This window comes from Oncorhynchus clarkii, chromosome 19, assembly GCF_045791955.1.
Source record: "Oncorhynchus clarkii lewisi isolate Uvic-CL-2024 chromosome 19, UVic_Ocla_1.0, whole genome shotgun sequence".
NCBI lineage: Eukaryota > Metazoa > Chordata > Actinopteri > Salmoniformes > Salmonidae > Oncorhynchus > Oncorhynchus clarkii.
The window spans coordinates 57,705,036-57,731,114 of NC_092165.1; the positions used below are offsets into that span (position 1 = coordinate 57,705,036).

The 26,079-nt window shown below is 42.9% G+C and overlaps 1 protein-coding gene across 4 annotated transcripts in view; it reads right to left on the reverse strand.

Moving 5' to 3' along the window:
• LOC139375423 (phospholipid-transporting ATPase IA-like) overlaps positions 1–21,353 on the reverse strand; it is a 33,326-nt gene extending 11,973 nt beyond the window's left edge. The window contains exons 1-21 of one of the 4 annotated variants that reach the window (XM_071117196.1): positions 21,016–21,353; positions 19,144–19,258; positions 18,886–18,985; positions 18,549–18,647; positions 18,250–18,295; positions 18,052–18,092; positions 15,680–15,753; positions 15,117–15,186; positions 14,859–14,986; positions 14,334–14,611; positions 13,085–13,212; positions 10,486–10,652; positions 8,550–8,622; positions 8,344–8,449; positions 5,605–5,687; positions 5,395–5,444; positions 5,214–5,283; positions 1,725–1,809; positions 1,280–1,419; positions 782–920; positions 574–638 (exon numbers count right to left, since the gene is read on the reverse strand). In XM_071117196.1, coding sequence (XP_070973297.1) covers positions 574–638; positions 782–920; positions 1,280–1,419; positions 1,725–1,809; positions 5,214–5,283; positions 5,395–5,444; positions 5,605–5,687; positions 8,344–8,449; positions 8,550–8,622; positions 10,486–10,652; positions 13,085–13,212; positions 14,334–14,611; positions 14,859–14,986; positions 15,117–15,186; positions 15,680–15,753; positions 18,052–18,092; positions 18,250–18,295; positions 18,549–18,647; positions 18,886–18,985; positions 19,144–19,258; positions 21,016–21,061 — 2,103 coding nt within the window. In that variant the 5' untranslated portion in view covers positions 21,062–21,353. Of the gene's footprint in view, positions 1–573; positions 639–781; positions 921–1,279; positions 1,420–1,724; positions 1,810–5,213; positions 5,284–5,394; positions 5,445–5,604; positions 5,688–8,343; positions 8,450–8,549; positions 8,623–10,485; positions 10,653–13,084; positions 13,213–14,333; positions 14,612–14,858; positions 14,987–15,116; positions 15,187–15,679; positions 15,754–18,051; positions 18,093–18,249; positions 18,296–18,548; positions 18,648–18,885; positions 18,986–19,143; positions 19,259–21,015 lie in introns of those variants that run through there. The other 3 variants (XM_071117197.1, XM_071117199.1, XM_071117198.1) reach the window with 3 other exon arrangements.
• Between the last annotated feature and the right edge of the window lie 4,726 nt (positions 21,354–26,079).

Genomic DNA, 26,079 nt, shown 5'->3' on the forward strand with positions numbered 1-26,079 from the left:
TCGCTGCAACTCCCGTACGGACTCGGGAGAAGCGAAGGTCGAGAGCCACGCGTCCTCCGAAACACAACCCAACCACACTGCTTCTTGACACAATGCACGTCCAACCTGGAAGCCAGCCGCACCAATGTGTCGGAGGAAACACCATACACCTGGCGACCAGGTCAGCGTGCACTGCACCAGGACCGCCACAGGAGTCGCTAGTGCGCAACGAGACAAGGATTTCCCTGCCGGCCAAATCCTCCCTAACCCGAACGACCCTGGGCCAATTGAGCGCCGCCCCATGGGCCTCCCGGTCACAGTCAGCTGCGACAGAGCCTGGGCTTGAACCCAGAATCTCTGGTGGCACAGCTAGCACTGTGATGCAGATGCCTTTATACAAAGCAACTTACAGTACATAGATTTTTTTGTACATGTGGTTCCTCTGGGAATGGAATTCTCGGCCGTGGTGTTGCTAGCGTCATAATAGTACATTTATGAACGACATGCTCAGAACAGAAAAGGCCTCATATCCAGTTGCTGTGGTTTGTTTTCTGTTGTTGACAACAGGAAGGTGAGATTGGGATTGACACTTACTTCTAGTGTCTCCTCGTTCACGACCAACAGCCCCATGTTCTTCCTCAGCAGCCTACACGAGTGACCTTGAGAGGCAGAGGGTAAGAAGGATTTAATTTGACGGTACTGATTCATAGTGGACCTAAGTGGGTCTGAGCACTTTTAGTGTGTATTGGCAGGTGGAGTTGTGTGTGTGCGTACCAGTCAGTCAGTCGGTCTGCCTCCTCACCTATATTGATGGCAGTCTCCTGCTTGTCTCCGGTGAGGATCCAGATCTTGATGCCAGCTCTGAGCAGAGTCTCTATGGTTTCGGGGACTTTGTCTTGTAGCTTGTCCTCTATGGCCGTGGCACCAAGCAACTGCAGGTTCTGGGAAAAAAAAATACATTTCAAATACTTGAGGTGCACTTGATATAGCTTACCTGGTCCAATGGAATCGGCGGAGCAGCAGCAAAAAGTACAAATTCTTCCCACCCTGCTTTCCGTCAAGCTTAAATCAAACACGTAAAGATATGGAGGCAGCCTGCACCAAATGCCACATCGTAGCTACATCATGAAAACTCTTGAAAGAATGCATTTTGTATCGTCTTACGGGAAACTCTGTCGCTTTATGATAGTATTTTCTGACAGACAGAAGGCACAGGGTCCTTAAGAAGAAGAAAAAAAACAGTTGTAGGTCTACGGTGTGTCTTTATTTTATTGTAAAGACGGGTTCTTCTATTGGTTACCCTCTCGATGAGCTCATAACTCTCCTCCATTTTCAGAGCTCGGTTGGTAAGGGAGGTGGCGGCTCTCTGGTACAACTCAGCCCACTGCTCGTATGACTCATCTGAGATGTTGGTCACAGCGTAACACAACGTCCTTAGTCCTGACAAAACACACACAGAGCGAGAGAGAGAGACAGACAGAGAGAGATGATACAATGCTCCTGTACAGTACAGATCTGAGAGAATTGGATACATATAAGAAACATAGTGATAAATTCAGCCCAGCCAATCAGAGGGCAAGGTGGAGCTATTACCATATAGGTTAAACCTATCAGATCTAACCAGATCATTACGAAAACATGAAATAACAACCCTATACTTGCATGTGAAGAGGTTCATTGGCTAGCTAGTCCTGCTCTATAACAATGCCATTGGAATGCGTGAGAACAGTGGAACTGTGGCTCACCCTCTGTGGCAAACTGCTCCAGGTGGTTGAGAGTGATGTCTTTGTACTTGGAGCTGTCTGCCAGTCTCTCGTAGATGACAGAGTCCTGTCAGAAAACACACCCAGATTGTTGCAACAAACGTGGCTAATTCTTTGAATGTGCAAGATATCATAACTGTTTTTTATTTTTTTTTACCACAAATGGACATTGCACTGCTGCAAACCCATTTTATTTTTTGTATATTTCGAACATTGAACTTTGAGCTAATTTACAACATGCATTTAATTTACACTGAACTTTCCAAAAGGTCCTCATTAATAGTTTGTAATAGAATAAGAAAACAAGTGTGACTATCATGAGAAAGAAGAATATGGCAAAGATCAAAACAATTATTTCCTTCAAATGCATTGCATCTGAAAGCAACAAAATATATAATTTACACTCAGTGACCAGTTTATTATGTACCAGGTCAGACACACCTTTGTCAGACACACCTGTCTCCAGAACAGCCTGAATTCTTTGTTCAGATACGCTGTGGAGTTCAACCGTTGCTCCCAAGCCATTACACCACAACCACCAGCCTGTACCGTTGACACCAGGCAGGATGGAGCCATGGACTCGTGCTGCTGACGCTAAATCCCGACTCTGCCATCAGCATGACAACAGGAACCGAGATTCATCAGACCAGGCAATGTTTTTCCACTCGGCAATTGTCCAGTGAGGGTGATCGCGTGCCCACTGGAGCTCTGTTTCTAGCTGATAGAAGTGGAACCTGGTGTGGTCGTCTGCTGCAACAGCCCATCTGTGACGAGGACCGACGAGTTGTGCGTTTCGAGATGCCGTTCTGCACACCACTGTTGTACTGCGCCGTTATTTTCCTGTTTGTGGGACGCCTGTTAGCTTGCATGACTCTTGTCCTTCTCCTTCCACCTCTCATCAACGAGCTGTTTTCATTCCACACTCAATCATTCCACACTCAATGTGGCTTAGGTCACTTGTTTTTCCCATTCTAACGTTCAATCAAACAGTAACTGAATGCCTCAATGCCTGCTTTATATAGCAAGCCACGGCTACGACTCAATGTCTGTAGGAGCTAATCATTTGTGAACAGGGTTGTGTACCTAATAAACTGGCCTCTGAGTGTATATCAAGAGCAATTTGTTCCAGAAGCAAAAAACATTTAAAAAAGGCTTTTACTAATATAATCAATTTTAGCAGCTGAGAAAAGTATGTTGTAATAAAAAAATGTGGAAATAGCAAATCCCAACGTTAGAACATAAACTACTATAGACATAATCCAATATACTACATTCATCAACATAGATAATGAGAGTTTCAAGAGAAGATCATTAAAATTCAATATTCAATAAAAGGTTCAAATAAAATGTCCAGATAGGTCGTTACGATAGCAGGGGTAGATAAATGTTAGGACTAGCTTTGGTTTGTTGCAGTGACTCTCTGTGCCAAGACCCTTCAGTCCTGGTCCTGTGGTGATCCTCTTCAGTCCGGGTCCTTTCATGATCCTCTTCAGTCCGGGTCCTGTCATGATCCTCTTCAGTCCTGATCCTGTCGTGATCATCTTCAGTCCTGGTCCTGTGGTGATCATCTTCTGTCCTGATCCTGTGGTGATCATCTTCAGTCCTGATCCTGTGGTGATCATCTTCAGTCCTGATCCTGTGGTGATCCTCTTTAGTCCGGGTTCTGTGGTAATCCTCTTCATTCCGGGTCCTGTGGTAATCTTCTTCAGTCCGGGTCCTGTGGTAATCCTCTTCAGTCCGGGTCCTGTGGTGATCCTCTTCATTCCAGGTGCTGTGGTAATCCTCTTCAGTCCGGGTCCTGTGGTAATCCTCTTCAGTCCGGGTCCTGTGGTGATCCTCTTCATTCCAGGTGCTGTGGTAATCCTCTTCAGTCCGGGTCCTGTGGTAATCCTCTTCAGTCCGGGTCCTGTGGTGATCCTCTTCATTCCAGGTGCTGTGGTAATCCTCTTCAATCCGGGTCCTGTGGTAATCTTCTTCAGTCCGGGTCCTGTGGTAATCCACTTCAGTCCGGGTCCTGTGGTAATCCACTTCAGTCCGGGTCCTGTGGTGATCCTCTTCATTCCAGGTGCTGTGGTAATCCTCTTCAATCCGGGTCCTGTGGTAATCTTCTTCAGTCCGGGTCCTGTGGTAATCCTCTACAATCCGGGTGCTGTGGTAATCCTCTTCAGTCCGGGTCCTGTGGTAATCCTCTTCAGTCCTGATCCTGTCGTGATCATCTTCAGTCCTGGTCCTGTGGTGATCATCTTCTGTCCTGATCCTGTGGTAATCTTCTTCAGTCCGGGTCCTGTGGTAATCCTCTTCATTCCGGGTCCTGTGGTAATCCTCTTCAGTCCGGGTCCTGTGGTAATCCTCTTCAGTCCGGGTCCTGTGGTAATCCTCTTCAGTCCGGGTCCTGTGGTAATCCTCTTCAGTCCGGGTCCTGTGGTAATCCTCTTCAGTCCGGGTCCTGTGGTAATCTTCTTCAGTCCTGGTTCTGTGGTAATCCTCTTCAGTCCGGGTCCTGTGGTAATCCTCTTCAGTCCGGGTCCTGTGGTAATCCTCTTCAGTCCAGGTCCTGTGGTAATCCTCTTCAGTCCGGGTCCTGTGGTAATCCTCTTCAGTCCGGGTTCTGTGGTTATTCTCTCCTCTGCATGTTCGCATACAGTGGGGGTTGAGTGTCTCTCTGAGGAGACGTGTACGTGTCAATGGCGTAGTCCCTCACACTTGCCAGTGTGTCATACTCAAGGGACCTGGACATTATGTTCACAGCTGTGTACGTGTCATTGTTGGGGTCAGGGTGAACACTATGTGTGACTTATGGTGTCACCTCCTCCTGTGGACCTCCTCTTCAGAATCCAGTAGATGAGGACTAGAAGAGCTCCAGCATCCAGGACAGACCCCCACCACAGGAACCCAGGCAGACGCTGGAATCTGGAGAGATGCTACAATGATCTCATCTCAGCGCTGGAGTTCACTGTCCTCAGGGCTGAGGTCAGGGATGTGATAACTTTGTCCGAATACACTTTGCCTTAGTTGTATTATTGAAATACCAAGTATAAAATGTCCACTGCAGGGTTGGCATCACTGCTGCAGCTCAGAGTCACTGAACTGCCCTCCACTATTTCACCAGAGATTGACACAAAAGGTGTTTTTTTTGGGGCCATATCTGACACAGAGTCTCTTCAGGAGAGTGGAGATCCTCACGGCCCTTTACAGCAGGGTTATTTGGCGAAATGATTTGGCTAACTCTTCCCAACTCCGAAGACACACAAGAGACACCCACATCAAACCACACCCCGAAACCAACTAACGTTTGAATTCAGTCATGGCAGCTAGCATTTCTTAATTAACCAAATCTAAAATGAGGCCAAATCAGGAAGTACAATCACCCTTCAAAGAATGTGTAAAAAGCTAACTCTGCAGTTGCATTATGTTCATTTGAGGAACACATAACAAATATAAATGTGTGTAGTATTGGTCCTCCATACTAACCGCTCCTTTGCAGTAAAGTCGGATCCGCCCGGACGGTGTACGCATGATGACCGACATCCTTTTGCGATCGCTAAAGAAAGAGTAAAGATCAGGGTTTTCAAATGAGAACCAAGAGACAAATACAGTCCAACAATAGACAGGACACATCTAGAACGACTCATCAAATGCATACAAAAACTACCTTGTAAATTCGAGGACATTCAGCAACTCAAACCTTTGCTCTGTTCCCAGCTGTAAACAAAGACAAACAATGGCATGTGTTCCTATACAGTAATATGTAGCATAAATAACAGCTAGAAATCCAAACTATTCATCTAAATATATGGCTCTGATTCAAACAAACATTGTTTAACTCTAATTCTGCATCACATAATAAATTGGTTCCACTTACAGCGTGTATGATGACTGAGTCTGGGGTTCGTCCAGAGAACACAAAGCCCAGGCTGCTGGCTGCTCTCACCAGGGCCCCTTCATCTAGACAGGGGAAAGGAACATCGTAATAAAGTAAACTTGAGATTGTTGGGGATTTTCAAATTCAGGAGTGAAGCTGTAGAATCATTCTAGAATCAAAGATTACACTGTACAACGTCATAAAGGCAATATAAGAAGAGGTGGAATATATTAAAATAGGTATAATGTAGTAGAAGAGGTGTAATATAGTAGAAGAGGTGTAATATAGTAGAAGGGGTGTAATGTAGTAGAAGAGGTGTAATATAGTAGAAGGGGTGTAATATAGTAGAAGAGGTGTAATATAGTAGAAGGGGTGTAATATAGTAGAAGGGGTGTAATATAGTAGAAGGGGTGTAATATAGTAGAAGGGGTGTAATATAGTAGAAGGGGTGTAATATAGTAGAAGGGGTGTAATATAGTAGAAGGGGTGTAATATAGTAGAATGGGTGTAATATAGTAGAAGGGGTGTAATATAGTAGAAGGGGTGTAATATAGTAGAAGGGGTGTAATATAGTAGAAGGGGTGTAATATAGTAGAAGGGGTGTAATATAGTAGAAGGGGTGTAATATAGTAGAAGAGGTGTAATATAGTAGAAGAGGTGTAATATAGTAGAAGGGGTGTAATATAGTAGAAGGGGTGTAATATAGTAGAAGGGGTGTAATATAGTAGAAGGGGTGTAATATAGTAGAAGGGGTGTAATATAGTAGAAGGGGTGTAATATAGTAGAAGGGGTGTAATATAGTAAAAGGGGTGTAATATAGTAGAAGGGGTGTAATATAGTAGAAGGGGTGTAATATAGTAGAAGGGGTGTAATATAGTAGAAGGGGTGTAATATAGTAGAAGGGGTGTAATATAGTAGAAGGGGTGTAATATAGTAGAAGGGGTGTAATATAGTAGAAGGGGTGTAATATAGTAGAAGGGGTGTAATATAGTAGAAGGGGTGTAATATAGTAGAAGGGGTGTAATATAGTAGAAGGGGTGTAATATAGTAGAAGGGGTGTAATATAGTAGAAGGGGTGTAATATAGTAGAAGGGGTGTAATATAGTAGAAGGGGTGTAATATAGTAGAAGGGGTGTAATATAGTAGAAGGGGTGTAATATAGTAGAAGGGGTGTAATATAGTAGAAGGGGTGTAATATAGTAGAAGGGGTGTAATATAGTAGAAGGGGTGTAATATAGTAGAAGAGGTGTAATATAGTAGAAGAGGTGTAATATAGTAGAAGGGGTGTAATATAGTAGAAGGGGTGTAATATAGTAGAAGGGGTGTAATATAGTAGAAGGGGTGTAATATAGTAGAAGGGGTGTAATATAGTAGAAGGGGTGTAATATAGTAGAAGGGGTGTAATATAGTAGAAGGGGTGTAATATAGTAGAAGGGGTGTAATATAGTAGAAGGGGTGTAATATAGTAGAAGGGGTGTAATATAGTAGAAGGGGTGTAATATAGTAGAAGGGGTGTAATATAGTAGAAGGGGTGTAATATAGTAGAAGGGGTGTAATATAGTAGAAGGGGTGTAATATAGTAGAAGGGGTGTAATATAGTAGAAGGGGTGTAATATAGTAGAAGGGGTGTAATATAGTAGAAGGGGTGTAATATAGTAGAAGGGGTGTAATATAGTAGAAGGGGTGTAATATAGTAGAAGGGGTGTAATATAGTAGAAGGGGTGTAATATAGTAGAAGGGGTGTAATATAGTAGAAGGGGTGTAATATAGTAGAAGGGGTGTAATATAGTAGAAGGGGTGTAATATTAGTAGAAGGGGTGTAATATAGTAGAAGGGGTGTAATATTAGTAGAAGGGGTGTATAAAGTAGTACTTTGGCAAAGTGGGTGGGGTTATATCCTGACTGTTTGGACCTGTCTGGGGGTATCGTCGGACAGGGCCAGAGTGTCTCCCAACCCCTCCTGTCTCAGCCTCCAGTATTTATGCTGCAATAGTTTATATGTCGGGGGGATACGGTCAGTCTGTAATATCTGGAGTGTCTCTCCTGTCTTATCCGGTGTCCTGTGTGAATTTAAGTATGCTCCCTCTTCTTCTCCCTCTCTTCTCTCAGAGGACCTGAGGACTACCTGGCCTGATGACTCCTTGCTGTCCCCAGTCTCAACTGTTCTGCCTGCGGCTATGGAACCCTGACCTGTTCACTGGACGTGCTCCCGGATCTGCTGTTTTGGACTCTCTCTCCCGCACCTGCTGTCTCTAACTCTGAATGATCGGTTATGAAAAGCCAACTGACATTTTCTCCTGAGGTGCTGACCCGTTGCACCATCTACAACCACAGTGATTTTGATTATCTGACCTACCTGGTGATCTATGAACGTTTGAACATCTTGGCCATGTTCTGCTATAATCTCCACCCGAACAGCCAGATAGAGGACTGGCCACCCCTCAGCCTTTCTAGGGTGTTTTTTCCTAGCCACCGTGCTTCTACATCTGCATTGCTTGCCGTTTGGGGTTTTAGGCTGGGTTTCTGTACGGCACTTTGTGACATCAGCTGATGTAAAAAGGGCTTCATAAATACATTTGATTGATTGACAATATAGTAGAAGAGTTGTAATATAGTAGAGGTAGAAGGTGTTATATAGTAAAAGAGGTGTAATACACCTCTTCTGCTATAATACTGTAGAAGAGGAAGAAGAGGTGCAATATAGTACAAGAGGTGTAATCCAATGCATTTGAGAGCTACCTGGGGAAGAGGCCTGATAGACTATAGTGTCCTCAGTCTTCTCAGGAACAGCAGTGTGGCACACAGCCATCATGGTCAGAAAGTCTTGGATAATAGTGGCTGTGGGCTGGGCGCACAAACACAATTAATACACAACAAAAGAGATTAAAAAAACAAAAACACGTTGATACTGACAGCTAGTACATCGTCTAATGTTATGTACTCACGTGATCATTGTGGAGATTCTCCGGTAAGGTCGAATCGCCAAAGCCCTCTTCCTCAGGACTGTCTGTGTTGTGCCTTTCAGACAACAACAACAACAACAACAAAAACTAATATTACATACTGACATGTTTGGTTTATCTAAAATTTTAAATATGTTTAAAATTGAGATGAGAATAAAGATCTGTCCTACACCACATAACTGTGTGGACAAGCACTACAGTAAAAGACAACGAGATACAGTTGAAGTCAGAAGTTTACATACACTTAGGTTAGAGTTATTAAAACTCGTTTTTCATCCACTCCACAAATTTCTTGTTAACAAACACGTTTTGGCAAGTCGGTTAGGACATCTACTTTGTGCATGACACATTATTATTCCAACAATTGTTTACAGACAGACTATTTCACTTATAATTCACTGTATCACAATTCCAGTGGGTCAGAAGTTTACATACACTAAGTTGACTGTGCCTATAAAACAGCTTGGAAAATTTCAGAAAAAGATGTCATGGCTTTAGAAGCTTCTGATAGACTAATTGACATAATTTGAGTCAATTGGAGGTGTACCTGTGGATGTATTTCAAGGCCTACCTTTAAACTCAGTGCCTCTTTGCTTGACATCATAGGAAAATCAAAATAATTCAGCCAAGACCTCAAAAGAAACTGTAGACCTCCACAAGTCTGGTTCATCCTTGGGAGCAATTTCCAAACACCTAAAGGTACCACGTTCATCTGTACAAACAATAGTACGCAAGTATAAACACCATGGGACCACGCAGCCATCATACCACTCAGGAAGGAGAAGCGTTCTGTCTCCTAGAGATGAACGTACCTTGGTGCGAAAAGTGCAAATCAATCCCAGGACCACAGCAAAGGACCTTGTGAAGATATTGGAGGAAACAGGTACAAAAGTATCTATATCCACAGTAAAACGAGTCCTATATCGACATAACCTGAAAGGCCGCTCAGCAAGGAAGAAGCAACTGCTCCAAAACCGCCATTAAAAAGCCAGGCTACGGTTTGCAACTACACATGGGGACAAAGATCATACTTTTTGGAGAAATGTCCTCTGGTCTGATGAAACAAAAATAACTGTTTGGTCATGAGGACCATCGTTATGTTTGGAGGAAAAAGGGGGAGGCTTGCAAGCCGAAGAACACCATCCCAACCGTGAAGCACGTCGGTGGCAGCATCATGTTGTGGGGGTGCTTTGCTGCAGGACGGACTGGTGCACTTCACAAAATAGATGGCATCATGAGGCAGAAAAAGTATGTGGATATATTGAAGCAACATCTCAAGACATCAGTCAGGAAGTTAAAGCTTGGTCGCAAATGGGTCTTCCAAATTAACAATGACCCCAAGCATACTTCTAAAGTTGTGGCAAAATGGCTTAAGGACAACAAAGTCAAGGTATTGGAGTGGCCATCACAAAGACCTGACCTCAATCCCATAGGACAATTGTGGGCAGAACTGAAAAAGTGTGTGCAAGCAAGGAGGCCTACAAACCTGACTCCGTTACACCATCTCTGTCAGGAGGAATGGGCCAAAATTCACCCAACTTATTGTGGGAAGCTTGTGGAAGCCTACCCAAAACGTTTGACCAAGTTAAAAAATGTTCAAGGCAATATTACCAAATACTAATTGAGTGTATGTAAACTTGAGTGTATGTGATAAAATAAATAAAAGCTGAAATAAATCACTCTCTACTATTATTCTGACATTTCACACTCTTAAAATTAAGTGCTGATCCTAACTGACCTAAAACAGGTTATTTTTTACTAGGATTAAATGTCAGAAACGGTAAAAAGCTGAGTTTAAATGTATTTGGCTAAAGTGTATGTACACTTCTGACTTCAACTGTACCTATCCAGCAAAGTGCATAGTATTCATGCTAATTCGTGCCTATAAAATGGTTGGATTAACGCAAGTCCTTCTCACCCGTAGGCGACACCGGCGATGGTGCACTTTTTAAACTGCATCACGTTGCAGGTGAGGGTACCTGTTTTGTCAGAGAAGATGTATTTGACCTGACCCAGTTCCTCGTTTAGGTTGGACGTCCGTGCCATGGCAGAGGTATCCGTAGGCTCATAATGCATATCCATGTCCTGAACACACACACACACACAAACACATTCACATCCCCAATAGGCTTGGCAGCACAAACAAGATGTGGAGAAAGTCATTGCATAAATTGAATGTCCCAAATCTACCATAGTACGGACATCAATTTGTATGCTCATTCACGTGTACTAGATCAAATTCCATATTTGCCAAAACTTCTCACCAAGCTTTTGAAGTAGATACATTTACTCCTGTGGTATTATTCCATTTAAACGTCTACTTAGAGTGTTCACTACCAGAATTAAATTGAAATTGACCGTCACTCTGAGATACCAAGTTAGAGGCTGTGCAGTGCAGTGATTTTCCCACCCAGTTGATGAAGTAAGAAGCTGTGCAGTGATTTTCCCTCCCAGTTGATGAAGTAAGAGGCTGTGTAGTGCAGTGATTTTCCCTCCCAGTTGATGAAGTAAGAGGCTGTGCAGTGACTTTCCCTCCCAGTTGATGAAGTAAGAGGCTGTGTAGTGCAGTGATTTTCCCACCCAGTTGATGAAGTAAGAGCCTGTGTAGTGCAGTGATTTTCCCACCCAGTTGATGAAGTAAGAGGCTGTGTAGTGCAGTGATTTTCCCACCCAGTTGATGAAGTAAGAGGCTGTGTAGTGCAGTGATTTTCCCACCCAGTTGATGAAGTAAGAGGCTGTGTAGTGCAGTGATTTTCCCACCCAGTTGATGAAGTAAGAGGCTGTGCAGTGATTTTCCCTCCCAGTTGATGAAGTAAGAGGCTGTGCAGTGATTTTCCCACCCAGTTGATGAAGTAAGAGGCTGTGTAGTGCAGTGATTTTCCCACCCAGTTGATGAAGTAAGAGGCTGTGTAGTGATTTTCCCACCCAGTTGATGAAGTAAGAGGCTGTGCAGTGATTTTCCCTCCCAGTTGATGAAGTAAGAGGCTGTGTAGTGCAGTGATTTTCCCACCCAGTTGATGAAGTAAGAGGCTGTGTAGTGCAGTGATTTTCCCTCCCAGTTGATGAAGTAAGAAGCTGTGTAGTGCAGTGATTTTCCCTCCCAGTTGATGAAGTAAGAGGCTGTGCAGTGATTTTCCCACCCAGTGGATGAAGTAAGAGGCTGTGTAGTGCAGTGATTTTCCCACCCAGTTGATGAAGTAAGAGGCTGTGTAGTGCAGTGATTTTCCCTCCCAGTTGATGAAGTAAGAGGCTGTGTAGTGCAGTGATTTTCTCACCCAGTTGATGAAGTAAGAGGCTGTGTAGTGCAGTGATTTTCCCACCCAGTTGATGAAGTAAGAGGCTGTGCAGTGATTTTCCCTCCCAGTTGATGAAGTAAGAGGCTGTGTAGTGCAGTGATTTTCCCTCCCAGTTGATGAAGTAAGAGGCTGTGTAGGTGCAGTGATTTTCCCTCCCAGTTGATGAAGTAAGAGGCTGTGCAGTGATTTTCCCACCCAGTTGATGAAGTAAGAGGCTGTGCAGTGATTTTCCCTCCCAGTTGATGAAGTAAGAGGCTGTGCAGTGATTTTCCCTCCCAGTTGATGAAGTAAGAGGCTGTGCAGTGATTTTCCCACCCAGTGGATGAAGTAAGAGGCTGTGTAGTGCAGTGATTTTCCCACCCAGTTGATGAAGTAAGAGGCTGTGTAGTGCAGTGATTTTCCCTCCCAGTTGATGAAGTAAGAGGCTGTGTAGTGCAGTGATTTTCTCACCCAGTTGATGAAGTAAGAGGCTGTGTAGTGCAGTGATTTTCCCACCCAGTTGATGAAGTAAGAGGCTGTGCAGTGATTTTCCCTCCCAGTTGATGAAGTAAGAGGCTGTGTAGTGCAGTGATTTTCCCTCCCAGTTGATGAAGTAAGAGGCTGTGTAGGTGCAGTGATTTTCCCTCCCAGTTGATGAAGTAAGAGGCTGTGCAGTGATTTTCCCACCCAGTTGATGAAGTAAGAGGCTGTGCAGTGATTTTCCCTCCCAGTTGATGAAGTAAGAGGCTGTGCAGTGATTTTCCCTCCCAGTTGATGAAGTAAGAGGCTGTGCAGTGATTTTCCCTCCCAGTTGATGAAGTAAGAGGCTGTGTAGTGCAGTGATTTTCCCACCCAGTTGATGAAGTAAGAGGCTGTGCAGTGATTTTCCCTCCCAGTTGATGAAGTAAGAGGCTGTGCAGTGCAGTGATTTTCCCACCCAGTTGATGAAGTAAGAGGCTGTGTAGTGCAGTGATTTTCCCACCCAGTTGCTGAAGTAAGAGGCTGTGCAGTGATTTTCCCACCCAGTTGATGAAGTAAGAGGCTGTGCAGTGATTTTCCCTCCCAGTTGATGAAGTAAGAGGCTGTGTAGTGCAGTGATTTTCCCTCCCAGTTGATGAAGTAAGAGGCTGTGCAGTGCAGTGATTTTCCCTCCCAGTTGATGAAGTAAGAGGCTGTGCAGTGCAGTGATTTTCCCACCCAGTTGATGAAGTAAGAGGCTGTGCAGTGCAGTGATTTTCCCACCCAGTTGATGAAGTACGCCTGGATGAACTTGATGACCTCCAGGGTGACCAGTAGACTGATGGGGATGAGGTTGTTGAAGAGGATGATGAAGGTGAGGAAGTTGAGGCCAAAGTTGGCAGCGCCACCATCTGGTAGGAAGGAGTTAGAGCAAGTTACACAGAGAAATGACCTTTAATCTAATTTGAATCCAGGTGCCACAACAAACCCTTACTTTAGACCTGGGACATGTTCACTAGGGATAAAACGGTGCAAAACAGAGTTTAAAAAAAAGGAGTTATAATCTGAACACTCGTTTTTTTGGTTTTGCTACAGTATGCCTTTAAAACATGACTAGCTAGGTAGACACATTGTTTACCATGGGCCATGGAATTCACATATAAAATAATTCTAAACAAGCTCTATTTTAACAAGCTCTTACTTCTAAACAAGCTCTATGTTAATGAGCAACGGGGTCCTAAGTCACTAGTCTGGGGGATACAACCAAAAACATTTCTACAGGCCTCTGAGAAAGGTTGTTACCTGGAGATGCTAAGACTACAGTGGTAAAGAAATAAAAACAACATGTCATTACATTTACTGAGAGGGTAATGGTCCATGTAAATTATTATACATCAGACAATTGCTGGGTACTAAATTGGGATCATACACAAGTTACAGTTGTTATTGGTATTATCCAATAATTGGTATTAATTCATTGGTATTATCCAATAATATATCAGTCTGATAGAAAGTGCCTCCATGATCATATCCATCCTACATCACGTTGTACTAATAGAATAAAGTAACGTAGAATAGCGTTAAGTAGCATAGCGTAAAGTAGATTAACGCAAAGTAGAATTTAACTTAAAGTAATAAAACATAAAGTAACAAAGTAACTTAACTTAAAGTAACAAAGTAACTTAACATAACGTAACATAAAGTAACGTAACATAAAGTAACAAAGTAACATAACATAAAGTAACATAACATAAAGTAACATAACATAAAGTAACTTAACATAAAGTAACTTAACATAAAGTAACTTAACATAAAGTAACTTAACATAAAGTAACTTAACATAAAGTAACTTAACATAAAGTATTTTAACATAAAGTAACAAAGTAACATAACATAAAGTAACATAACATAAAGTAACATAACATAAAGTAACTTAACATAAAGTAACTTAACATAAAGTAACTTAACATAAAGTATCTTAACATAAAGTATCTTAACATAAAGTAACTTAACATAAAGTAAGGTGACTCACAGTTGAGGTCCATGTACCAGGCGAAGTCCCCGTACTGGGTCTTCCAGAGTGTCTGTCCGGCCGAGCAGACCAGGGAGATGGCCAGCAGGCAGCCGAACAGCGCCAGGATCAGCGTGTTGGTGATGTGCTCCACGCTGGACAGCTTAAGCGGAGGCCGCGTGCTGTTCTGCATCAGCTTGGTGTCGTGCCCTGTGTACACCACCATGCCGTTCACCCACTGGGTGTTCCGGAGCCGGGCTCCACGGAGAAGGATCTGCTCCGGACCTAAAGGGACGGGACTGAGGAGAGCGAATCGGTGGATATCAGATTTATTGCAACCCTAGGAAGTAGTGATTCACACTAAGCTGTGTCAGAGGGTGGAAACTGTATGAAAGAATACTGAGACAGAACTTTTCCTTGGCACTGTGCTGTTGAATGCTCTATGGAGGTCTAGGCTGGGTTACTGTCGCTGTAGAAAGGGCTAGGACCTATGCAGATATATATATATATATATAATTGATTGATAGACAGGTAGATCTCTCTCACCTATGACCCTCTAATCGGATGACGCCTACAAAGTCGTAGAGGTGGCGATTGGGGCTTTCGCACTCCATGCACCCGCTCAGCCGCGACAGACTATCAGCATCCTTGTCATGCGCTGTGACCTGAAGACCCTGGTTGGGGAAGGAAGAGGTGCAGGGGTTGAGTTGACGAGCTGACTCCTCCTATCTGGGCCACAGTGTAACGTAATAAGTGGTACGTTTGGTGTGTCTGTGTGTGTGTGGATGAATTAAGAACCTTCACCTGTCGTATCTTTAGGTTGGTCTCCCCGTCTAAATTCGAAGTCTCGATGTAGCACATAGCATGTGGCTCGCTGGTGAAAAGAAAGTGGCCGTCAAAACAATCTAGAATGCATCTAGAATGGTGTTCACAGAAGTGATCTAACAACAGGGAAAGAGATGGGTAAGAAAATAGATCCAGGGAGAGAACAACAATGCTACAGTAGCCATAGCAACAGGGAGACAGTAAAGCACTAAACTCCAAGATGAGTGTGCTCTGTGGTCTAATAACTAGGTTTGTTATCAGTACAATAACCTAGGTAGTCCTTTGATTTGAGACAGTAACGTAAAGAGGAAGAGATGCCTGGTACAAACAGAGATCTTGCCAACATGGGGAGCAGTCCCGCTCCGCAGGATTCAAGTATGACACGGGGCATTTGGCATTTAGCATGTTCAAATAATTAAGTAGGATCCTTTCTTCCTCTTGTGTCCTTTACAACCACGTGGACTAGTAAAAAGGTGATAGGTGCAACACTGTACAACAGGTTTGATTTCAGCCCCAATGCCAGTAGACTACAAGACCCCGACCTGGAAGCCAGCAGGACGAGGTCTGCCGGGAGGTGGTCTCCGTCACTGGCTCTGACTACATCCCCGACCGTCACCTAAGTTACCCGCAAAAGAACGTACCAGGAGCGACCAGGCAACGGTAGGGGGTGGGGACAGAAACATGGGCACACAGGCAGACAGACACATTGACAAACAGAACATAGGGAACAGTCGGGGTGGGGGGTGCGGACAGAGACATGGGCACACAGGCAGACAGACACAACACAGGGAACGGTCGGGGTGGGGGGGTGCGGACAGAGACATGGGCACACAGAGACACATTGACAGACAGAACACAGGGAATGTCGGGAAGGGGAGAGGAGAGGAAGGGAAGAAAGAGTGAGACTACTTCAAAACAAGATATCAGAACTACTAACACAGATAGCGTGACCTACTGAAGCTAGAAGGGAACAGAGGTTACTGAAGCCTAAAGCAGAGGCATAACCACAACAAACTACCAATCTACCGTCTGTGATTCTAGCACTACCTGGAGGACAGCACGATCGAGTCTGCAGGGATGTATTCTCTCCCATTTAATGTGACTACATCTCCCACCTCTACCTGCAAAGAACACTACGGCAGTTACTAGACCTTATGTAGATAAACACACACTCAGCAAAAAATGAAACGTCCCCTTTTCAGGACCCTGTCGTTCAAAGAGGAACCTAACAATTCAAAGACATTCACAGATCTTCATTGTAAAGGGTTTAAACACTGCTTCCCATGCTTGTTCAATGAACCAGAAACAATTAATGAACATGCACCTGTGGAAAGGTCGTTAAGACACTAACAGCTTACAGACGGTATGCAATTAAGGTCACAGTTATGAAAACTTAGGACACTAAAGAGGCCTTTCTACTGACTCTGAAAAACACCAAAGGAAAGATGCCCAGGGTCCCTGCTCATCTGCGTGAACGTGCCTTAGGCATGCTGCAAGGAGGCATGAGGACTGCAGAGGTGGCCAGGGAAATAAATTGCAATGTCCATACTGTGAGACGCCTAAGACAGGGAGATGGGACAGGACAGCTGGGACAGCTGATCGTCCTCGCAGTGGCAGACCACGTGTAACAACACCTGCACAGGATCGGTACATACGAACATCACACCTGCGGGACAGGTACAGGATGGCAACAACATCTACCAGGAATGCACAATCCCACCATCAGTGCTCAGACTGTCCGCAATAGGCTGAGAGAGGCTGGACTGAGGGCTTGTAGGCCTGTCGTAAGGCAGGTCCTCACCAAACATCATAGGCAACAATGTCGCCTATGGGCATAAACCCACCGCCGCAGGACCAGACAGGACTGGCATAAAGTGCTCTTCACTGACGAGTCGCGGTTTTGTCTCACCAGGGGTGATGGTCGGATTTGCGTTATCGTCAAAGGAATGAGCGTTACACCGAGGCCTGTACTCTGGGGCGGGATCGATTTGGAGGTAGAGGGTCCCTCATGGTCTGGGCCGGAGTGTCACAGCATCATCGGACTGAGCTTGCTGTCATTGCAGGCAATGTCAACGCTGTGCATTACAGGGAAGACATCCTCCTCCCTCATGTGGTACCCTTCCTGCAGGCGCATCCTGACATGACCCTCCAGCATGACAATGCCACCAGCCATACTGCTCATTCTGTGCGTGATTTCCTGCATGACAGGAATGTCAGTGTTCTGCTATAGCCAACGAAGAGCCTGGATCTCAATCCCGTTGAGCACATCTGGGACCTGTTGGATCAGAGGGGTGAGGGCTAGGGCCACTCCCACCAGAAATGTCTGGGAAATTGCAGGTGCCTTGGTGGAAGAGTGGGGTAACATCTCACAGCAAGAACTGGCAAATCTGGTGCAGTCCATGTGGAGGCAATGCACTGCAGTACTTAATGCAGCTGGTGGCCACACCAGATACTGACTGTTACTTTGATTTTGACCCCCCCCCCCTTTGTTCAGGGACACATTATTAAATTTCTGCTAGACACATGTCTGTGGAACTTGTTCAGTTTATGTCTCAGTTCTTGAATCTTGTTATGTTCACACAAATATTTACACATGTTACGTTTGCTGAAAATAAACGCAGTTGACAGTGAGAGGACGTTTCTTTTTTTCCCTGAGTTTACATGTGTTTAAATCATTAGCTAGGTCTAAATCCTAAGTCTCTCCCCCTAACGAAGAATAAACTACTAGGCAATGTAAAATATGACAACTTAAAATATGACAACTTAAAATGTACATCCTATTCAGTGACAGACTGTTGCTCAACTTAACCATTGAATCACTAGACATCAAACGACAATTAGGGTTTAGCCCATCTGAAGGCAGAGGAACGTAAGCAGAAAATACCTGACTCTGGCCTGATATTGAGTGACATACCTTCTCCCAGTGAACAATCTCCCATGCTCCATTTCTCAGAACTGACAAAGAAAGAGAAGGCAGAAATAGGGAAACAGGAAGAGGAGAGGGGGACACAGAGAGAAAACTATGTTAGCAAATCCTGATACTAAAATCTGTCCAATAACCTACACCTGTTTGAAAAGCAGTAATAGATCAATCATTTCAACAGTTTCTTACCTTGGGCCTCCTTCCTGTTGACCACCCTATCTGCTTTGTGACGTTTCTGTTGGGAAGAACATTCAAAAGTGAAATTATCTCTGTCCAATGTTTTATTGTATGTCAAGCATCCTTCATCCAAATGACCTTTTTATGGAATCAGTTTCAAGAAAATCAAAAACCACACGGTCAGCGAGTACAAGAACGACTTTCAGACATGCCATGCACTTACCAGGCACGTTTTCAGGGAACACATAACGGATGTCCTCTCTATAGAAATAGAGATATATTTAATGTCATTCTAGTTCTATGGTCCTCACCAGATCCTCAACGATCTCCTTCAGGGCTGCCACCAACAGGATGAGGATCAAAGGAACCAGGGTAGTCCACCGTCCTGTGGGAGAAACATCCGGAATTTGCTACCAGGAGAATGGAGACAGACATAGTTAGTCTGTGTGTTAAATCGATAGTTAACCCTTTAAAAAAAATTTTTTTTACAAAACCGATTTTCGATTAAGTCATTTAATAAGGAAAACCCCAAAAAAAAAAGTTAACTATCCATTTACCAACCACGATGTGTGTCTGATAGGTGAGAATTTATGTCTGCTAAACAGTGCTGAAATGTGCAAAATACAATGTGTAATTATTTAGACCCACCTGCAGTAGTGCAATGAACAGGAAGAATGAGTTAGCAGCCCTCCTGAACTGAGCGTATAGGAATCGAGGCAGGAAGGTAAGCACATTGTATTTGGCTGTGCTGGAAAAGGCGAGAGAGAAACCCACAACAATATTCAGCAGCACGGTAGAGAAATTATCTGGTGTTTACTAAGAATTGACTGGGCAAAATGGTCATTACCAAATAATAACATAGGCCTATAAATTAGTTTACTTATAAAATGTAAACACTCAGGCTACCTGACGTGATTGGTGCAGAACTTAGTGAGTTGAGGCTGATTGATGAATATAAGTCTGGCATCCTCAAGGTCAGCTATAGAGGTCCTCGATGTAGCTTCCTCAATCTTCTCATATCCTATGGGATAACGGTAAAAAAGGCATCTTGCCCCATCAGGCTTTACAACAACTGATAGGCTTTTAGCATACCAGGTTTCTGTGTGCAATTACTTTCTCCTGCACATTCAACCATGGTGCAAGACCATCGCCGCCCTGTATGGCACTGGCCTATAGGCTAAATAGATTAGAGTGTCTAAGAAAAACAGTGCATCTTCTCGCACTCCTACAGAGTGTAAACTCATTTAGACACAATCAATGATGTATATAAGCCCTAGATTACATTTTGCTATGTATTGGCCATTGAGAGGATTTGAACGCACGGTCGGCCATATTGGCCCTCCCTAGTAGGAGCAGTCTGCCATAGGAATAAATAGAATTATACTGTATTTCAATTAAACTTTTGAAGGACAAAAATCATATGTACAGTATTTAAATATTTTTGTTGTTGTAGCGGGGACAGTAACATTAGTAAGTAATCTCAGAAAAATATACATTAAGGAAAATTGTTTTTTTATTTTTTTTATTTTTTATGTTTAGCTCGTATAATATAATTTAAAAGTATGCATTAAGGTGTTTGCAATAGAAAAAAATTGGCAACAACGAATGTAGACATTAATGAATGCATTTTGGGGGAGTGCCAAGATGGAGGCACGGTGGCATCAAAACAGCACCCCCAATTAGTCATCTAGTGTATATATATATAGAAATCATTGGGCCTAATCCTGACTATCTGCAGGAGCAACAGAAGCTTACACTACACACAAATCTTCCATTGACATCAATGCAAACCTGAATCATAATCATTTTAATTCAAATCTGTAGTTAGACCAACAACACTTTCACTGCATAGGCTGTGGAACCTTTAAACCCTAGCTAGGCCTATTTAACAGTCAACAGACAACAAAGAGCTTAATTCAGTGGTCATGCCCACATAAACATGGTGTGATCTCATGACACAGTAAGAGCGATTTTGCCCACACAGAATTCTCATACAGTACAGTATAACCATGACAAATACAATTGATTCCACTGTTACTCATGCATTACTCTGTCACTGCACTGTCTTCAAGAGGAAATTGGGGGAGAAATCAAGGGCTGGTACAGCCCTTGCTTTCTTAGTAAATGCAAGATTTGGAGACAACGGAGTGAATAGAATAGACGATCACGGTCATCAACATGACCATATAAAATGCAGCCAATAACTACCGAGGGTTTTGTGCTTCAGTTCAGAAAATCATTAACAGGATACAATATCTTGAGAGAGTCCGTATAGACACATGCACTGATGACGGTCAGAACTGCATTTCCTCATCAGACTGGTTCAGTGACTAGCTACGTCTCTGACAAACACAGGGAAGAGCAGCAGGGTTTAGGGGCATGATCCTTCAGATTAATGTGTAATCAGTAGTGGAGGAGCCTTTGCCCTTCGACCCTTAAGGTGTGGGTTGGAAAAGCAGGACAGAAATAGGCTAGACATGAGACAGAAAGTGTAGTGCAAGTTGAAATGCTGTATATTGTTCAATTCTCTAGCAAACACCATGCATACTACTTTTCAAAATGATGTGATATGAAAAAACATTTTCTATCAACCTAGCTAGCTAATTCACAATCATATCTAGCTAGAGAAACGGTAACTAACGTTAGCTAGTCAGTGAACATTATGTTAATTCAGATCTTTAAAAAATTTTTTTTTTAGAACATATCCTAAAACTAGCTAGCCAGTACCTAGGAGTAGTAGTGCATCAATGGAGTATATGATAGACGAAGAACACCTACCCCCCAACCGTGAACGGAGGTCCGAGAGAGTTCTTTCGATAGGCATCTCACCACCGTGAAAAGCACCTGACAGTGACCACAACCAGCAGTGACAGGTCGCCAGATGGCTTGTTTACGGTAGCCAAGCTAGCAACGTTAACGTCAGCTACGCCAAAAACACTCCTTTCTGAACTACCACTACGAACTTAGGTAATGAAGCTAGTAGGAGTTCATTCGTTACAATATCAAGTCGACCTGAGCCGTTAAATCATTTTTTTCCCCCCGTTCCCTTCATTTTGTAGATTTCAGTGAAAATGCATTATCATATCAGCATTTTATCAACAATGCTCAACAACAACAAAAAGTACTTCCGTGTCACGGAATTCCCGCAAATGTTCAAAATAAAAGCCCCCCCACGTAATAGTATAAAACGTTCAATAACCTGTGTTTATTCATGGTATATGCAAAATAATTGTATAAACATTTAACAATGATTAAAATGTATTCATATTTAAGTGACATTTGCAATGTTCCAAAGTCAAATAAATGTCCCCAATGCACATCACTGTATATGGAAAACATATTGGCATGTAGAGCAAAAACTATTCTACGTGCCACATTAAAGGTATTGTAAGGAATACTCAGTAGGGTCTGTGGAATGTATATATAGTGTCATTTCATGGGGTACTGAATAATACGGAGTGAATAATTTACTCCACCCATTCGATTTGATACAATGCGATTCCATTTATACGGAATGCTAATGTCTTTCAGATGGGACGTTAAATGGGTGTTCTGACTCTCTGTGGTCACCAAAGATCCCATGGCAGTTATTGTAAGAGTAGGGGTGCTAACCCCGGTGTCCTGGCTAAATTCCCAATATGGCTCTAATACCATCATGACCTCCTCATAATCCCCAGCTTCCAAGTGGCTCATTCATCCCCCTCCTCTCCCCTGTAACTATTCCCGAGGTCATTGCTGTAAATGAGAATGTGTTCTCAGTCAACTTAACTGGTAAAATTAAGCTACAATGAAAAAAATTATAGAGCAAAAACTATTCTAGGTGCCAATGTAAATGTGTGATTGAAATTACTCAGTAGGGTCTATAGAATATAGATATGGTGTTATTTCATGAGGGACTGAGTTCTGTATTCCCATCAACACATTTTACTCCACCCACTCATTTGGTCACAATACACTACACTGAGTGTACAGAACAAAAACCTTCCTGAAATTGAGTTGCATCCCCTTTTGCCCTCAGAACAGTCTCAATTTGTCCGGGCATAGACTCTACAAGGCGTCAAATATGTTCCATAGGGATGCTGACCCATGTTGACTCCAATGCTTCCCATAGTTGTGTTAAGTTGGCTGGATGGGTGTTGGACCTTTCTTGATACACACGGGGAAACAGCTGAGCGTGAAATACTCAGCAGCGTTGCAGTTCTTGACACACTCAAACTGTTGAGCCTGGCACCTACTACCATACCCTGTTCAAAGGCACTTAAATATTTTGTCTTGCCCAATCACCCTCTGAATGGCATACACAATCCATGTCTCAAATGTATCAAGGCAAAAAAAAAAATATCTTCACCTGTCTCCTACCCTTCATCTACACTTGAGCCTTGGTTTCTCAAATGACTGCCTCGCCTGGTTCACCAACTACTTCTCAGACAGAGTAGTTGTCCTGTCTGATCTAATTCTCCTGTCTTATCTGGTTCCTGTGTGATCTTTGGTATGCTCCCTCTAATTCTTCCATCTCTCTCTCGCCTCCCGGAGGACCTGAGCCCTAGGAGCATGCCTCAGGACTACCTGGCCTGACAACTCCTGGCTGTCCCTATCCTCAATCCACCTGGTCTTGCTGCTGATCCAGTTTCTGCTGTTATGTCTGTGTAGCGTGGTACGTTCTGCGTTGTGTACTTTTTAATTAGGACACTGTCACAACTGAAGGTCTGCTGGTTGAATAATTTTTTATTTGCCCTGCACACGAAGAGACAACACACAATATGTTAGCCCTTGGCGCAGTCCTAGCTCTCAGGTACCTGCGCAAGCACATGGACACTCACTCAAACACTGTCCCAAGTACTCAGAAGTTACAATAGATACCCTAGTTAGCGAGCTTGGTGAAACTTGTTAACATAAATCTTTATATTGTCCACATTGTAACAAACTTATGGTTGCATAATAGCACATTGTGTAACATTACCACGGTTTTATATTGAACAATTTGGGAGCCAAGGACAACATACCTTGCTATGCCGAAGGTCAGGCAAAAGAGAACAATAGGGGGGTATGGAAATACAGATAACCCGCGATGGGCCAAACCAAAATATACAAAACTTTTACAATCACATGTATGTACAATATTGATATGAAAAAGTGTTTGTACACTAAAGAATAACATTAGCTATGCAGCTGTAATAAAAAAAAACACACATAATTATTATTATTAACATCCCCTCTTGACCTGGCCTATTTGAATTGGTCCTTGTGTGCAACTTGGTGCATAATCTAGGGGAACAACATCACACTGCTACATCTGCAGCTACGGAACCCTGACCTGTTCACCGGTCGTGCTACCTTGTTTCGAGCCTCTCTCTCCCCCTCTCTCACGCTTTCTCACACTTTCTCTCTCTTTACCACACGTGCTGTGTCGACTTCTAAATGCTTGGCTATGAAAAGCCAACTGACATTTACTCCTGAGGTGCTGACCTGTTGCACCCTCTAGAACCAATGTGATTATTATTTGACCCTGCTGGTCATCTATGAATGTTTGAACATCTTGAAGAACAATCTGGCCTTAATGGCCATGTACTCTTATAATCTCCACCCGGTACAGCCAGAAAAGGACAGGCCACCCCTCAGAGCCTGGTTGCTCTCTAGGTTTCTTCCTAGGTTCCTGCCTTTCTAGGGAGTTTTTCCTTGCCACCGTGCTTCTACATCTCTATTGCTTGCTCTTTGGGGTTTTAGGCTGTGTTTCTGTATAAGCACTTTGTGAAAACTGCTGATGTAGAAATGGCTTTATACATACATTTGATAGATAATATTATTTATCTTATATAAAGTAGTAATTCTCTTTAGTTTAGGTTTTTCCCTGATGCCATTATAATTTTATAATTTAATTTCAGCATAATGAACTATGTTAAGGTGCAAAAAATATTTTTTTTCATACCGCACGCATAGCTTTTTAATGCAGACTTTTATTTTGAAGGCAAAACCGGAAAACCAAAAGTCTTAATGCTGCTACATGGATGAATGTTGCTGCCATGACGCTAATATCACAGATATATGAGACAGATATTGCACTGGATGTATAAATGTGAGACATCCGGTTGAAGTTTCCTTTCCCTGCCAAATATGGTAGTGAGAGGAAGCCCAGTGTCCGGCAGTGGGAGAAGACTGAGCTAGATGGATTTTGGCCGAGATTCTGTTATTATTCTCATAAATAAAACTCCATACAGTTTTATTTTTCCAAAACTAGAATCTATATCAAACAGAGTGCACTAAGTTTGGTAGACTTGACTTACCTAATTGCTTATAGAGATTACTTTGTTTAGGACGAGTGCACGAGACAGTGGCCGTTTTCCTAATGAACGTCATGCATATTCAGTAAGGCACAAATGGTCTTCATCCTCTTCTTGGCTGTACCTAGCTTGTCCCAAGTAGATATCTAGCTGGTTAGTTAATTCACACACACACACAAAAAACGAAAACAAAACGTACTAGGCTTAAATAGCTAGAAATCGATTTATTTTCAAGTTTTCCCACTACTAGTACGCCCTCTGTCAATCAACTTTTTTTCACAAGAAGAAACATTTGTCATCAATAAATACTTTGTTTATTGTAAAAATGGAAAGGGAGAAAAATCCATTTTCCAGTTTCCAACAGATGTTGAAAGGTATGTAATACACAATGACAAGATGCAATTGGAGTAATTATTGCATGGTGAGACACACATCGTTGGCTGTGTAATCAGTTGTGGGCTGTATCCATGACAACCCATAGAATCAATCACCAAAGTAATGATCACTGTTGGATAAAACATGCTAGCTACCAATAATGAAACAAATCTAGAGCTGGTTTTAACACAACTAGCATGAGGCAGCAAGGCTAGCTAAAATTAGATTACCATTGTGCCCAGCCATATTACATCCAAGGCCATCCCAGGGTATGCTGCACAATCAATAGAAGCTATTTGTGACACTGGATCATTGCAAAGTAATTTATCGAGCTGTTGAACACCATTAAGTAACTCTTAAATTATGGTAGATGTCTGTAAAACATTGTATAGGTAAGTACTTATGTTCTGTTGCCCTATGATCAGATAAAGTAAGAATATCCCAAAATATAGTCTACTATAATCATATGCATCTTCAGAAAATAGACAAAACTCAAAAGGTTGTACATTTATTAATTGCCTGTTAACATGGTGAAACATATAGAACATATCACAACCGTGAGAGTAGAGCATTTGATCACGTTGTGCATGTATCCCCTCAATAGGATAATGGAACTAAAATGAAAGATATACACCATGTGTAGCATAAGAGCAGAGCTCCAACACATCTATCAGGTTTCAGAGGGCAGCAACTGAACATGTTTCACAGGATAAAGTGTGGGTCTTTATTGTGATGTTTCATAGGGCAGGATAAAGTGTGGGTCTTTATTGTGATGTTTCATAGGGCAGGATAAAGTGTGGGTCTTTATTGTGATGTTTCATAGGACAGGATAAAGTGTTTTTAATTTTTTTATTTTTTATTTATTGATTTTCCGAAAAATACAATATACTTGCAGTGAGACAACAACTACATCATACCAGTCATCCAACAGATTCCCATTCAGAGCGACACACAGAAGCATCCAGGGTCAATGCCCTGCTCAAGGGCACGTTGACAAATCTACCACCTGGCCAAAAAACGTGAACCCGAACCCTCCAAGATCCCTTCCCCACAGTTCCCCAATAGCTGTCCCACAACCATTTGAGAGAGTGTGTGTATATGCATGTGTACAAACACCTGCACGGCATCAGCCTCAGGCAAACCGGCTTTAGTTGCAAAAACACTGCCCCTCAGTGTCATTCAAACTGAG